The sequence below is a fragment of the Miscanthus floridulus genome, chromosome 8 (genome assembly GCF_019320115.1).
Source record: "Miscanthus floridulus cultivar M001 chromosome 8, ASM1932011v1, whole genome shotgun sequence".
Taxonomy (NCBI): Eukaryota; Viridiplantae; Streptophyta; class Magnoliopsida; order Poales; family Poaceae; genus Miscanthus; species Miscanthus floridulus.
In genome coordinates, this window is record NC_089587.1 from 194646825 (window position 1) to 194661388 (window position 14564).

The 14564-nt window shown below is 47.9% G+C and overlaps 1 protein-coding gene and 1 pseudogene across 6 annotated transcripts; one reads left to right on the forward strand and one right to left on the reverse strand.

The window, feature by feature from the left end:
- Positions 1-9510, forward strand: part of LOC136474430 (alcohol dehydrogenase-like 6) — a 45406-nt pseudogene extending 35896 nt beyond the window's left edge.
- Positions 9511-10063: 553 nt separating this feature from the next.
- LOC136474431 (uncharacterized) lies at positions 10064-13934 on the reverse strand. 6 transcript variants are annotated; one of them, XM_066472012.1, is made up of 14 exons: positions 13680-13932; positions 13176-13228; positions 12685-12960; positions 12509-12583; positions 12358-12416; positions 12254-12276; positions 12141-12178; positions 11898-11994; positions 11738-11804; positions 11481-11579; positions 11256-11345; positions 10904-11058; positions 10663-10764; positions 10064-10491 (listed from the first exon to the last, which is right to left on the reverse strand). In XM_066472012.1, exons 3-14 carry the CDS (start codon positions 12941-12943, stop codon positions 10359-10361), a joined length of 1197 nt encoding a protein of 398 aa, XP_066328109.1. In that variant the 5' UTR covers positions 12944-12960; positions 13176-13228; positions 13680-13932; the 3' UTR covers positions 10064-10358. The 6 variants fall into 6 exon arrangements, 5 of the variants coding, with proteins under 5 accessions (XP_066328109.1, XP_066328108.1, XP_066328106.1 ...); XM_066472011.1 differs by lacking the exon at positions 12254-12276 and having other exon boundaries at positions 12141-12201; XM_066472009.1 differs by having other exon boundaries at positions 12141-12276; positions 13176-13277; positions 13680-13930.
- Between the last annotated feature and the right edge of the window lie 630 nt (positions 13935-14564).

Here is a 14564-nt window from a genome sequence, read left to right on the forward strand (position 1 = left end):
AATAAGGATAAATGACTTGGCGCAATGCGCGAGCCACCGAGCCTCCATTTTGTCCATCGGCAGTGCCTCATGGAAGAGGTAGTCGAGGTAAGGCGTCCTCCAGTTGGTCAGAGGGTCAGGCTTTATCACTAGATCCTCGTCAAGCTCCATGACTTTGGGGTCGGATGGAGTCGATGGCTGGTCAGCCCCCAAGCCTAGGGCAGGGGGCCTATCACCGGTCTGTTCTGGCTCCTCGTAGTGGACCAAGGGCTTGTACTAATCGCTGGCGAAGACACCCATCGGCATCGGCTCTCGGCCGGATGCCATTTTTGCCAGCGCATTGCCCGCCTCGTTGAGACGCCTTGAGATGTGATTGAGCTCAAGACCATCGAACTTGTCCTCCAGTTGGCAGACTTCTCGGCAATACGCGGCCATCTTGGCATTGTGGCAGCTTGATTCCTTCATGACTTGGTCGATGACCAGCTAGGAGTTACCATGGACGTCATGCAATCGGATACCCAACTTGATGGCGATGCATAGGCCATTGATGAGTGCCTCATATTCGGCCACATTGTTGGAGGAGGGGAAATGGATGCAAACCATGTACCTCATGTGTACCCCAAGGAGCGAAACAAAGACCAGCCCCACACCAGCGCCTTTCTTCATCAGCGATCCATCGAAGTACATCGTCCAGTACTCTTGGTCGATGGCTACTGATGGCATTTGGATCTTAGTTCATTCTGTAATGAAATTAGCCAGCACTTGGGACTAGATAGTCGTCCGGGGGCATATGAAATGCCTTGACCCATCAGCTCGATTGTCCACTTGGTGATTCTTCCTGTGGCATCCCTGTTTTGGATGACCTCGTCGAGAGGGAAGGATGTCACGACCGTCACTAGATGTGACTCGAAGTAGTGACGCAACTTCCTCTTAGCGATGAGGATGACATACAGGAGCTTCTGAATTTTGGGGTAGCGGGTCTTGGAATCAGACAAGACCTCGCTAATGAAGTACATGGGACACTGCACTTTGAGGACGTGTCCCTCTTCTTCTCGCTCTACCACTAGGGCATCACTGAACACTTGCGTGGTGGTCGCAATATAGAGTAGAAGCGGTTCCCTGTCGGTCAGGAGACCAGGATCGGGGCCTTTGTCAGGAGCTGCTTGACCTTGTCAAGCGCCTCCTGGGCCTCGGGCATCCATTCGAAACGATCGACCTTCTTCAGAAGTCAATAGAGGGGGAGACCTCGTTCGCTGAGGCGTGAGATAAAGCGACTGAGCGTGGCGAGGCACCTTGTAACTAGCTGTACCCCTTTATGTTCTAAATCAGGCCCATCCTTGTGATGGCCGAGATCTTATCTAGGTTGGCCTCGATGCCATGCTCAGAGACAATAAAACCTAACAACATACTCCTTGGGACTCTGAAAACGCACTTCTCGGGGTTGAGTTGAATGCTGTTTGCTTGGAGTTTTGCGAAGGTCTGCTCTAGGTCGACTACGACCTAGTCAGCCCGTTTGGATTTGACCACGATGTCATCCATGTAGGCCTCAACGGTCCACCCGATGAGATCCCTGAAACACTTGGGCATACAGCGTTGGTACGTAGCTCCCACATTCTTCAGGCCAAATGACATTGTGACATAGCAGAATGATCCAAACGAGGTGATGAAAGACGTCGTGAGCTAGTCGGACTCTTTCATCACGATTTGATGGTATCTAGAGTACGCATCAAGGAAGCAAAGGGTTTTGCACCCTAAGGTCGAGTCAACTACTTGGTCTATGCATGACAAAGGAAACGGATCCTTTGGACACGCTTTGTTGAGACCCGTGTAGTCAACACACATTCTTCATTTCCCATTTTTTCGTATAAGAACGCGATTGGCTAACTACTTGGGGTGGTATACTTCTTTGATGAACCCGACCGCCAAAAGCTTTGCAATCTCCTCGCTGATGGCCCTATGTTTCTCCTCATCGAAGCGACACAGGCGCTGCTTCACTAGCTTGGAGCCTGGCCTAATCTTCAAGGCATGCTCAATGACTTCTCTCGGAATGCCTAGCATGTCTGAGGGTCTCCACGCAAAGATGTCTCTGTTGGTGCAGAGGAAGTCGACAAGCGCGCTTTCCTATCCGGAGGAAAGCATGGCGCTAATGTGCACCACTTTGACTTTGGAGCCACTGGGGTCTATGAGGACCTCCTTGGCACCCTCTATAGACTCGAAAGACTCGGTCGACCGCTTGGGGTCGGGTGCTTTTTCGACGACCTTCTCCCTGATGGCCGCAAGCTCTCTGGAGGCGACAATTGCCATGGCGTGTTCGTAGCACTCGACCTCGCACTCGTAGGTGCGCTAGAAGGAGGTGCCGATCATGATGACCCCGCATGGACCTGGCATCTTCAACTTTAGATAGGTGTAGTTGGGGACGGCCATGAACTTTGTGTAGCATGGACGTCCCACAATAGCGTGGTAGGTTCCGTGGAACCCGACCACCTCAAAGGTAAGGGTCTCTATCCTATAATTGGTCGGATCTCTGAAGGTGAAGGGCATATCGATCTGCCCAAGTGACATGACCTGCTTTCCTAGCACGATGTCGTGGAAAGGCACCCCGGTCAGCCGGATGCGCACTCGGTCGATGCCCATGGTGTCGAGCGTCTCAGCGTACATGATGTTGAGGCCGCTGCCTCCATCCATCAACACCTTGGTGAGCCTCTTCGTGCCGATGATTGGGTTGACCATGAGCAGATATCTTCCTAGCTATGGGATGCTTTCTGGGTGGTTGGTCTGATCAAAGGTTATGGCGGACTCCGACCATCGGAGGAAAGTAGGCGCAGCCGACTCGGCCGTATAGACCTCGTGGCGCGCAAGCTTCTGGCGGCGCTTGGAGTCATAGGCCGCCAACCCTAAGAAGATCATGAGGTAGCCATACAGTGTCGGAAAGCCGCTGTCCTTCCCCTCGGCGTCATCTGGGGTCGACTTAGGCTCCTTCCTATGCTCCCCCTTGTTGGAGCCTCCAGACAAGAATCGCTTCATGAGGACGCAATCCTTGTATAGGTGCTTGATGGGGAAGGCATGGTTCGGGCATGGCCCTTCGAGCAGCTTCTCGAAGTGGACTGGGGTACCCTAGGTGGGCTTCCGACACCCCTTATAGTCGGCGGCGGCCATGAGTGAGCCCTCGCGCCGCTGCTTGTTCTTCTTCTTGCTGGGACAGTTGGAGGTGCCTTCGCTAGCATCCTTATCCCGCTTAGCCTTGCCTTTAAGGCGGTCAAAAATCGCCCCGACCACCTCCTCTCCCGAGGCATGGCTGGTGGCGATGTCGAGGAGCTCCTTGGTGGTTCGTGGGCCCTTACGTACCAGCTTGTGAACCAAAGACTCATAGATGGTCCCAGATAGGAAAGCTTCTATGACATCAGCATCGGCGACGTTGGGCAGCTTGTTGCACTGCCGAGAGAAGCGCCGGATGTAACCACGAAGAGTTTCCCTAGATTTTTGTCGATAATTTTTGAGATCCCATGGGTTCACAGGACGTGCGTATGTGCCCTGAAACTTTCCCACGAAGATCTCTTTTAGGTCCGCCCAACTTTGGATTCGTTTGGGCGGAATATGTTCTAACCATGTTCACGTCAAATCGGCTAGGAACAATGGAAGGTTGCAGATAATGAAATTGTCATTATCTGCTCCACCGGCTTGGCAAGCAAGCCGATAATCCTCGAGCCACAGTCCGGGGTTCATTTTCCTAAAGTATTTCAGGATATTGATCGGTGGTCGGTAACGCAGTGGGAAGACGGTATTGAGGATGTGTCGGCCAAAGGCCTGAGGTCCCGGTAAGTCGGGGCTCCGGCTTCAGTCCTCGCCGCTGTCGTAGCATCCGCCACGATGAGGGTGGTAGCCGTGGCTAGCCTCCTCCCTCTCATCTCCATGGGTACGCCTATGGGCGTCGAGGGTGCCACGCGTGTCATGGAGGAGGCCGAGACGTTCATGCACTGAGACCGCAGTGCGTGGCCTGCCGCCAAGCTGCACCTATTGGACCAACACGTCCTTATCGGGTCGGTCTGATGGCGCATGCTGGCTGGTGTCAAGCTCGCATTGTCGGGACAACGAGCTCTTGTCCTGCTGCACGCTCGAGTAGCATGCGAATCTTGTAATGGGCCTAACGATCCACATACGTCATAGGTCTTAAAAGCCTCCGGAGCAAGGCCACCACAACAGCGATGTTCTGGCTTGCTCGGGTGAAGTATGGGAGGGCTTCGTCATCCTTGATGATCCTTTGGTCCATGTCGTAGGACATGGCGCGCGCACACCCACCATCTCTGTGGCACTCGATCTCTTGCTCGAGCTTCGCGCATTCCTCCTCGAGCTAGAGCCATGCTTCCTCGATCTCTTGGTGCTAGGCCTTCAGCTGCTCTACCCACAGGCAAGGTGGGGCCTCTACATCCCCCTCGACCTCGTCGTTGAGGTCGTTCATTGGGATAGCCTCTCCCTCATGGATGTTTTTGATGTATCCCTTGGGGGTACCTACCATGAAACATTAACGAGAAGGGTGATGGCTCCCCCTGCTGGAGTTAGAGTCAAAGGGCGACCCTTATTCTCCCACGAGGAGGTCATGGAAAAATTCCATGATATATTCGGTCATCCTCGTGAACTCGTCATTTGCGGGGGATGGAGGCATGCGTTGTGCCACAAGGTGGCCAATGGTCTCTGCGGCGTTGTGGAGACCAGATGGGAGCGCTGTCGGGGCGCTTCGGATGAGGTATTCTAGGGAGAGTGGCTCTTCCTTGGCCAGCTGCATTATGACATTGGTGAAGGAGAAGGTGAGGCGGCCTAGGTCCTCCCTGGACAGTCGAGGTCCCAGGAAGGCACCGAGCTGGTGCTCTAGCCTCCCGTAATCAAAGCCGAGGAGCTGGTCGCTCCTGGGGGCGCGGGCCTCCGGTGTGTGCAGCCGTAGCTCCTCGAGCGCCTCAACGATCGCATCGAGGCCGATGGAGTGGAGAGGTTGGACGGTGACGAGAGCCTGCATCAACTCTCCCTCTGTCGTGATGATGAAGTCTAGGTTTTCGAAGTGCACGTGTGCACCCGGGACCCAGCTGAAGCCATCACTAGCCATCCGAGGCCTGATGTGGACATCGAGACGTACAAAAAGCCCCTACCTGGCGCGCCAACTGTTGATGTTTTTAGAGCACTGATGAGTAAATTTGTATTTGCATGTCTGGCTCGGATGGTGTGCTTAGAGGACACGAGGTTTATATTTGTTCAGGCAGAAAGTCCCTACGTCCAGTTCGTCGCTGTTGCTCGTGTTACTAGCACTCAAAGTTTGTAGTACGGGTTACAAACAGGCGAGATAGGGAAAGGATCCCAAGTCTCTGGTGAAAGGAGTGAACGGGTGCTGAGAGCTCGATCGCTGCTCAGTTGTCTGCTCGTGTCGTGCTTTTGTGCGGATCTGGCTTGATCCCATTCATGGGGAGCCCTGCTTTCCCTTTTATAGGCCAAGGGAAAGCGTGGGTTACAACAAAGGAAATGGAGAAGAACCAGAGAGAGGAAGGCTTCTAGGATCGCTGGGTCCTTCTTCTCCTTCATGCGGGTCCCACCGATCCTATAGATGTCAACAGGGATGGCTCCACATCATGGCCCTGTCCGTCACTAGCGCCATGCGCAGGCATCATCTGCTGGTCATGGTGTTCCATCCCGTCCCGGTGGATGTTGTGGTGAACTGATGCGCCTATCAATGTTTGTACGAGGGTTAGACAGAATAGCATCGGTACATCTGATGTTGTTCTTGATGTGAATCCTCAGGTATGGCCCGTCCTAGCCTCGGGTTACATCGAGTCATGCCCGTCTTTTTCCCTGGTGTCAGAGTTTTGACCTAGGCCCATACGCCTGGACCTAGAGTGGTTGGTGGCGACATGGGTCCCCGTCGGGCGAGACGGTGCCCGTGACCCTTCGAGGTCAGGCGATACGGAGCCCACGACCCTTAGGGGTCGGACGAGATAGAGCACGCACCCAAGGGTCGGGCGAGACGAAGCCTGTGACCTCAGGCCTAACCCCCGCGGCTCGGGGTCGGGCGAGACAAAAACTGCATCCTTGGGGTTGGGTGAGACAGAGCCCACGGCCTTAGGCTGAAAGGTCCTAATGGATAGAGGGGGGGGTGAATAGCCTATTAAAAATTTCTACAACAACTCTTAGCAAACCAGTTAGACAATTATGGGACGAAGCAAGTGTTGCGCTAGCCTACTAAAATTGCAGGCTACCTACCACAATTCTAGTTTCTATAGTCTCTATCCACACAATGGCTATGTCACTACACTAAGTTATTGTGCTCTCAAAGGCTAACTAAAGAGCCACACTAACCAAACTAACAAGCTCTCACGACTAGTTGCACTAAAGAGCTTGACAACTAGTTTGCGGTAATGTAAAGAGAGAGAGCAAGATGGTTATACCGCTGAGTCGAGGAATGAACTAATCAATCACAAGAATAAATACCAATGAAGACCAATCACCTCGGAATCAAATGATAACATAATGATTTTTTACCAGGGTTCACTTGCTTGTCGGCAAGCTAGTCCTCGTTGTGGTGATTCACTGATTTGGAGGTTCATGCGCTAATTGGCATCACACGACAAACCCTCAATAGGGTGCCGCACAACCAATAAAAGATGAGGATCACACAAGCCACGATCAATTTAATAGAGTACCTTTTGGCTCTCCGCCGGAAAAAGGTCAAGAACCCCTCATAATCACCACGAGCAGAGCCAGAGACAATCACCAATCTCCACTCGACGATCCTTGCTACTCCAAGCCATCTAGGTGGCAGCAACCACTAAGAGTAACAAGCGAATCCCGCAGCAAAACACGAACACCAAGTGCCTCTAGATGCAATCACTCAAACAATGCACTTGGATTCTCTCCCAATCTCACAAAGATGATGAGTCAATGATGAAGATGAGTGGGAGGTCTTTGGCTAAGCTCACAAGGTTGCTATGTTAATGCAAATGGCCCAGAGAGTGAGCTTGAGCCAGCCAAACGATATTTATTGACACCCCCAAACAATAGAGCCGTTGGCTTAATTATTGGGCTGACTGCGGGACGACCGGACGCGCAGGTCGTGTGCACCAGACGCGCCCGGTGTGGTGACCGGACGCGTCCTGTTGCTGCGTCCGGTCGTAGCCTGACCGCCACGTGTCCCTTTCAAATTGTTTAGCCATTCGCGTCCAACGGCTATCTCTGCGCACAGTAATACTACGTGATCAGACGCGCTATTAGAAAATGACCGAACGCAGGAGACGCAGCGTCCGGTCGAGTCCAGAGAGCTCCCAGAGCCGCTCTGGGTCGACCGGATGCGTCCGATCACACCGGACTAGACGCTCCCAGCGTCCGATCAATTATTCCCTGAAAACCCGAGAGTTGCTGGTTCACACCAGGCGACCGGACGCGTCCGGTCGCTCTCGGCAATCCTGCTTTGGGCTATATCACTTTGACCTGACGCTAAACAGTAACTCGTCAGCGTCCGATCGCTTCACTGAGACAGAGTTTGGTCACCTCGGCAACTCTGCCCACGCCTGGCTAGAATGTCCGGTATCGATATCGAACGCGTCCGGTCACGTCAGGAACACTACCGCCTGAGACAGTATCGGACGCATCCGGTACGCATGTCGGACGCATCTGGTCACCCCGTGACCAGCGCATTCAACTCCTTTTCAACTCTATCTTCTTTGCCCTTATTCAAATGTGTCAACCACCAAGTGTATCACCTTGTGCACATGTGTTAGCATATTTTCACAAATGTTTTCAAGAGTGTTAGCACTCCACTAGATCCTAAATGCATATGCAATGAGTTAGAACAACTAGTGGCACTTTGATAACCGCATTTCAATATGAGTTTCACCCCTCTTAATAGTACAGCTATCGATCCTAAATGTGATCACACTCGCTAAGTGTCTCGATCACTAAACCGAAAAGCTCCTATCAATTTCACCTTTGCCTTGAGCTTTTTGTTTTTCTCTTTCTCCTTTTCAAAGTCCAAGCACTTGATCATCACCATGGCATCACCATCATTATGATCTTCACCGTTGCTTCACCACTTGGAATAATGCTGCCTATCTCATGATCACTTAGATGAACTAGGTTAGCACTTAGGGTTTCATTAGGTCACCAAAACCAAACTAGAGCTTTCATGGGCGAGACCCCGCGGCCTCGGGGTCGGGCGAGATGGAAACTGCGTCCTTGGGGTCAGACGAGACGGAGCCCGCGGTCTTGGGCGAGACCCCCGTAGCCTCGGGGTTGAGCGAGACGAAAACTGCGTCCTTGGGGTCGGACGAGACGGAGCCCGGACCCAAGGGGTCGGGCGAGACATGTTAATACGTCTTGCTATGTCCAAGGAAGTCAACGTGGGCGCTAACTCCCTTGCTTTGGGTATCCCTAATATCGATACCCGACAGTATGAGCTGACAACTTAGTTGGGGAAATAAACAAAAGACAGTGCATTATCGTTCGGACTAAGTGCATGTAAGTAGAATTTTTTTCATGCTTGCAGGTAATCAAAAGGATTACTGATGGAGGGGTGGATTACTCTTTTGAATGTGTGGGTGATACTGGAGTAGTATCCACTGCACTTCAATCTTGTTCTGATGTAATTTCTTGTCTTGCCTTTCCTTTTCATACAGACATATTTCACATATCCCGTTCCCTTCTATTCATTTGCATTTTCCCACTTGCTAGGGCTGGGGAGTAACTGTAACTCTTGGTGTACCAAAAACAAAGCCAGAAGTGTCTGCTCATTATGCATTTCTTCTATCCGGAAGAACACTGAAGGGATCTTTGTTTGGAGGATGGAGACCTAAATCTGATCTACCTTCATTGGTGGATAAATATGCAGACAAGGTATTTCTGATTTTTTTTGCAGAAACAAATATTTGAAAATAAAATCAGATCAGCGATAGTAATATATTTCCCCCTTTTTGTGTTATGTGAGGTGGAGAGGCAAGATGATCTTAAATATGCATGTTGACATATTGGATGGTGACTGTGTACTAAAATTAATGTCAGAAAACTACTGATTACTATGACACTAACAAAAACGAAACGTTCTGATCTCTTTGACATATTGGTTGAATGCTTTAAGCTGAAAAATGACTTAGAAAGCATAAACTCACATTGACTATTATATCTTGTATTCTTGTCACTTATCAGGAAATCCAAGTTGATGGCCTAGTCACGCATGATATACCATTCAGTGAAATCAACAAAGCGCTTGAGCTGATGCTAGAAAACAAGTGCTTGAGATGTGTGATTCACATGCCACAGTAACTGGGTCAAACAGCTGCACATGATTTCTACCATATGTTACATATCTGCTCTTTCCCCCTTGATCTCCTTTGTGGCTCAACCGCTCAAGTACTCATCAGCACATCGGAGCTCAACTTTTTTTTTTTTTTGCCCTTTTCTGGTGTCCTGGTAAACTTTTTTTTGATGAAAAGTGTCCTGGTAAACTTGTTGTAAATCCAGCTATCCAAGTCCAGAATTGTTTGTATCTTCTTACTTTTTCTTCAGGAGTTGCCTTACTGTTCCATGTATAAGGCATCAAGCCAATATTGTTCTTCTGTTTAACCTTGATTTGATGAATTGAGATTAGAAGGATTCTTGAATCTGTAACATTGTGTAGGGCTGAATGATAACAAAATTGAAGTGAAAATATTCTCTGATATGAGGGATTAAATTCTTTTTTTAACACTCACATTTCGTATTATTGAAGGACGCCATAGTGACTGTCATTAAAGTCTCTGTGTCTTGTACATGTATAGGGAATTTACTGGTTTTTGTCATATTTTCAGACTGAACAAGCTATGGATCTTTATCCAGTCATTTTTTTTTGGCTGAAAATTAAATATTACAGAAGGTGCAAATGGAAGGGCGTGTCTGGTGCAAGCGGTAGAGTTTTATCGCCTGTGACCGGAAGGTCCTGGGTTCGAGTCGCGGTCTCCTCGCATTGCACAGGCAAGGGTAAGGCTTGCTACTGAGACCCTTCCCCAAATCCCGCACAGAGCGGGAGCTCTCTGCACTGGGTACAAAAGGTGCAAATGAAATCCAGCTTGTTATTTGATTAAGCACAGAATGAAGGATATATCAGGTGCTCAATATAGAAGTGCAACCAGTTATTCAAAAATTTAGCCTAAGAGATCTTCTAAAAAAAGTGGTATCTTTAGCAAGATCTTCTATCTTTACATGCTCTTCAGGTTACAACAGGGTCTTGCTACTTGGTCACCAGTAACAAGATCATTCCCTCTTTCCAAAATCACCTTTTTTTTTAATATTAGTCTTATGCGACGCTTACTAATGTTTATTCTTCATCAGCTGATCTTGAGTTTCCAGAAGAGGCTTGAGGTTGGCAATGAACTTTACCCATGGTTAGCTCCCTTCTGCAATGGATCCGAATGAGGAAGCTCATAATCTTCGGGGTTTAGAGCAAATGGAAAATCTGGCAATGGAGGAGGTGTTGCAGTGATCTTGCTGACTCCTATGTTCAACGCTCTGAATTTACGCAACCAAAAAAAAACAGAATTAGCATATATGGTGTCAGCTATTTCTTCACCCCTTTCTTTGAATCTAATTCTTATCGATGCTCTGAATTTTTGCAACAAAAAAGAAGAATTGGCATATATGGTGTCATTCTTCACGTCTTTCTTTGATTCTGATTCTTACCCTTTTTGTGTGTTCAGGTCTTGGTAGCTCTGGAACTTGCTCTTTGCATCTTTTGGTATCATGTCCAAGAGATATTTGGTGGTTCCAAAAGCAGGTGGACTTCTGCAGAGTAAAAAGACGATCGAGTTTATATCTTTGTTAAACATGTGGCGGATGTAGAGGGCACAGTATTAGACTTAGAGGCAGGTAAATTTAGATGGTCAAACATAGGGGATGAATAGACTTTGAGGTGCCAAATCACCTTGATGTTGGTGGAGCTGTGTGGAAGGCCTCAGAAGCCCTTTTGCTCTCATTGATAAACTCTTCTGATGATTGCAGAGCAGCCATGGCCGTCTCTTGTGATTTTTCAGTCTCCCCCTCATCAAGAATCAATCCGTGGAAATAGTATGCTGCAGCCTGGCAAGGGGAAAACAAAAACAAAAACAAAAACAAAAACAAAAACAAAAACAAAAACAAAATGACAAGGATACTTACACACTGGAGAAAATATCTGTGCTCTGCCCAGGAAATTAATTTAAGTGGCTTACCAATGATTGCAAATGCAATTTAGAAACGAAAATGATTAAAGAAACAGAGTAAGATTGTGTGCACACCTTCGCTTCAACGTATTTCCATTTTACAAATAGAGCATGTTTTCTCCCCCATCCAGCTGACAAAGGAAACTCTGGGATGCTATCCTTAACCTGTTGAACAATAGCTCAGATATATAAGTGAACAAGATTGTTTCGTAGTTGAATGCACAATGAAATGGAAATTGTGGTACGAAATAATAGATTTATGCATTGCTAAGGCCTGATGATAGGACTGAGAACTGACACCTGTTTCCAGCATTTGATCATCTCGCAAGCTAAGCGTCGTTTTACTGCTAATGTTGCCTTTGGGTTCTCAATTGCTAGTCCAAGCTGCATATCAACCCCCTGGAGGATATTAAGACAATTAGTGGCTCCAATTGAACCCTGATTGTTTACTTTCAATCAAAGTATTTGTGGAAATAAAGTATTAAGGACAAACATTCTAGCTATGTTAGAATATCTGCATAAATAGTATATAGATGAGAAGAGTTATAATGCAGTACCTGACCAAGACCTTGCAAGCTAAGAGCTTTAAGATTTCCCTGTGCTAGATCTACTGGAAGTTCTCTTCTGAAATTAAAACAACAAACAGGATAATTCAGTGGGTGTATTGCGAATTTCGTCTCTCAGATATTCACATTATTAGATCCTCAAGCATTAAACCTTCTTTCAGGTGGTATATGTATGAGTACATGATGAACTGCACAATCCAAATACCCAGCTGCCTTCAAGAAAAGATCAACAGTGGCTTGCCTGCTCTCTGCGCCCGACCACGTGTTTTATGTTGTCAACAGTCGTCACAGGGCACAACATATATCAAGATTGACAATAGTCTTATTAATCCAAAATAAGCATAGATATTAAGCTGAGACCACCAGGTCTATGTTTATACTGAACTGCACCAACCTTCTGACACTCTCGGTCCGTGACCATCACCATAGGACCTAGGAAGAAGCAGGGTGTTAGCCTGCAAGAAGCACACCATGGCCATCAAATGCAGCACGGACAGCACCTCATACCAAGGATCAGCCATGGATGTCTCCTGCAGTCCAGTCATGCAGCACTCTGAAACACATTCAGAAGAGCTTGCATAGGTGCATATAGAAGGGAGCTCAATTCTAACCTCAGTCACATCTTCTTGGTTAGCCCATACAAACTGCACTTTGTTTCTCATCTCACTGCCTGCAACATTGATGCCCGAATCATGATAAATCAGGAAAGCAATTTAACATAAACAAACAGTGATAGGGATATTTGGTGTACGTTATAATCACCTTCTTCCGCCAATCCTAGCAGAGCTGGCAAGTACTCTTCCAGAGACTGGAGGAGATTAGCAGTGCTAGACCCTCCTGCAGATCAAATACTACAATCAAAGCAAGAATTCTGGTATTCACCTTCAGCATGAACAATCAGGGCAGGATTCATATGCTGCAACAACGGCCCGACTCACCATGCCGCGCTGCAGCCCTTCGCCTTGGCTTCAGAGCCGCCGACGATTCCTGCGTCGCCATTGCCACAACCCTAGCCCTCAGAGCTGTCAGCCTCTCCACTGTGCTCTTGTTCAGGTCATCATCACCTAGTTGCTGAGACAAGTCTATGGTTCTTGGTACCCGGAGACCTGGGAGGAAGACAACCACCTCGCCGACACTCGACAGTCCTCTCTGGCGTACGACACCGGGATCACTCCATTTTGACGCTCCACAGCCCATGGATGCAGATTATATATCTGTAAGATAACCATGTTGGAAGCATCAGCAGTTGGATGTCTAGCAAGAAGTTCATGGCAACGAACGAACACGTGAAGCGAATCACAAATTCAGTGTGCAAGTTTTTTTTTGAACAAAATTCAGTGTGCAAGTCATAACCAAGAAGTGAAGTTTCCCCAAGGTGTAGCAAGTCACTGCAAAAGAAGAACACAAAGGCTAAAACAAAGAATCTTACCTTATGCCGAGTGCTTGTCCTTTATGGTGAACTTTTGGGGTCTTGTTGAGCCACTAGCAAAATATCAAAATCAAAAGCCAAACCTTGAGCTGTGCTCGTTCTCTGTAAACCAACTGCCGCGCTTTTTAAAGTCATATATGATATATGCAATCAAATGGTGGAGCGGAGGGACGGAATAAGGAAAGAATGTTTATCCTATATATGACAGACCAACGAACATCAAAAGGAGGGTGCAACTTGACCAAATTTAAGGCCAATTTGGCAGTTCCTCCGTGGGGAAAAACAAATAAGTTTTTGGCAAGTTGAGGTTACCATGAAATTTAAAAAGCATGTGCTTGTACTACTTAGAAAAAAATGGTGCATCATCATCTGGTAAGTAAGCATAACTCGCTGATGTTTGCGTCTCTTTTACTAGTTCAATCAATCTAGAAGCAATGGAAGGCTTCGACGAATACTTGCTCGAGGAACATAAAACTTCAGAGAAAGATTACATTAATAGCTTACCTCGTCTTTGCCAAGGTATGTATCTGATTTGATGCTGATGAGCCGTTCTAGAAAACAGATAACAAATTTGACGGTGGGAAATTGGGAATTCGGATCTGGGGAAGTAGAACCCGATGGAATGGACGGCTGGAGGTCTCGAGCGAGCGAGAGAGAGAGAGAGAGAGAGAGAGATTGGTGGGGCCTTGTTAGCCGTGACGTGTCTATTTAAAGGTCCGTGTGTCGCGATGGAACTTCCAGGAACGACAAAGACGAACAGAGGCACACGACGACGCTGTAGAACACTAGAACTGAATAAATACTCCCTACTAGAATCCTAGATATTTATATAGAAAAAAAACTGGTTAATAATAACCGAAAGTCGTACATGTAATTGTTTTTCAAACACCATATATATATACATCGTGCACCTTTCGGTCTTCAATGTTGGAATAGTAAGACGCGAAATTAACAGATTATACTGTCTCATGCTTGTTGGTTCGAAAACGGGGTAAAAGAAGAAGAAAAGAAGCATGCCTGCCATGCTGCTTCCGGCAGAAAGAGGCATTGATACCGACGCCACCCAACTCCGTTGGGAGTTTGATGGGCGGATGGTCCAAGAAAACCGAAAGCAGCAGCAGCACATCGCTCTCACGAGTCACGAGTCACGACGGCAGAATCAATCATGTGACTGGGCGCTACTGCTAGTCTGCTAATCAATACGGTCGGCAAAATTCAGTATCAGATCTGCCTGAGTGCGTTGAGGCATGGTATGGAGGAAGCTGCTTCTGTGCATTCACCTTGACTGCCCACTGGTATTAGTGCTACTAGTTTTGTTTTGCAGAGTGACATGTGTACTGTGTCGCGTGGCAAGAAATAACCAAAAAAATACTTTACTAGCTGGTGTTG

Bases quoted from the DNA above. Each gene is read 5' to 3' on its own strand.
- LOC136474431 (XM_066472010.1), bottom strand. From the start codon at position 12,943: ATGGGCTGTGGAGCGTCAAAATGGAGTGATCCCGGTGTCGTACGCCAG. The intron at 11,995-12,140 runs GTTGGTGCAGTT...GGTCGGGCGCAG, and splicing joins CGGACCGAGAGTGTCAGAAG to AGAGCAGGCAAGCCACTGTT. The intron at 11,805-11,897 runs GTTTAATGCTTG...TTTTAATTTCAG, and splicing joins CATATACCACCTGAAAGAAG to AAGAGAACTTCCAGTAGATC.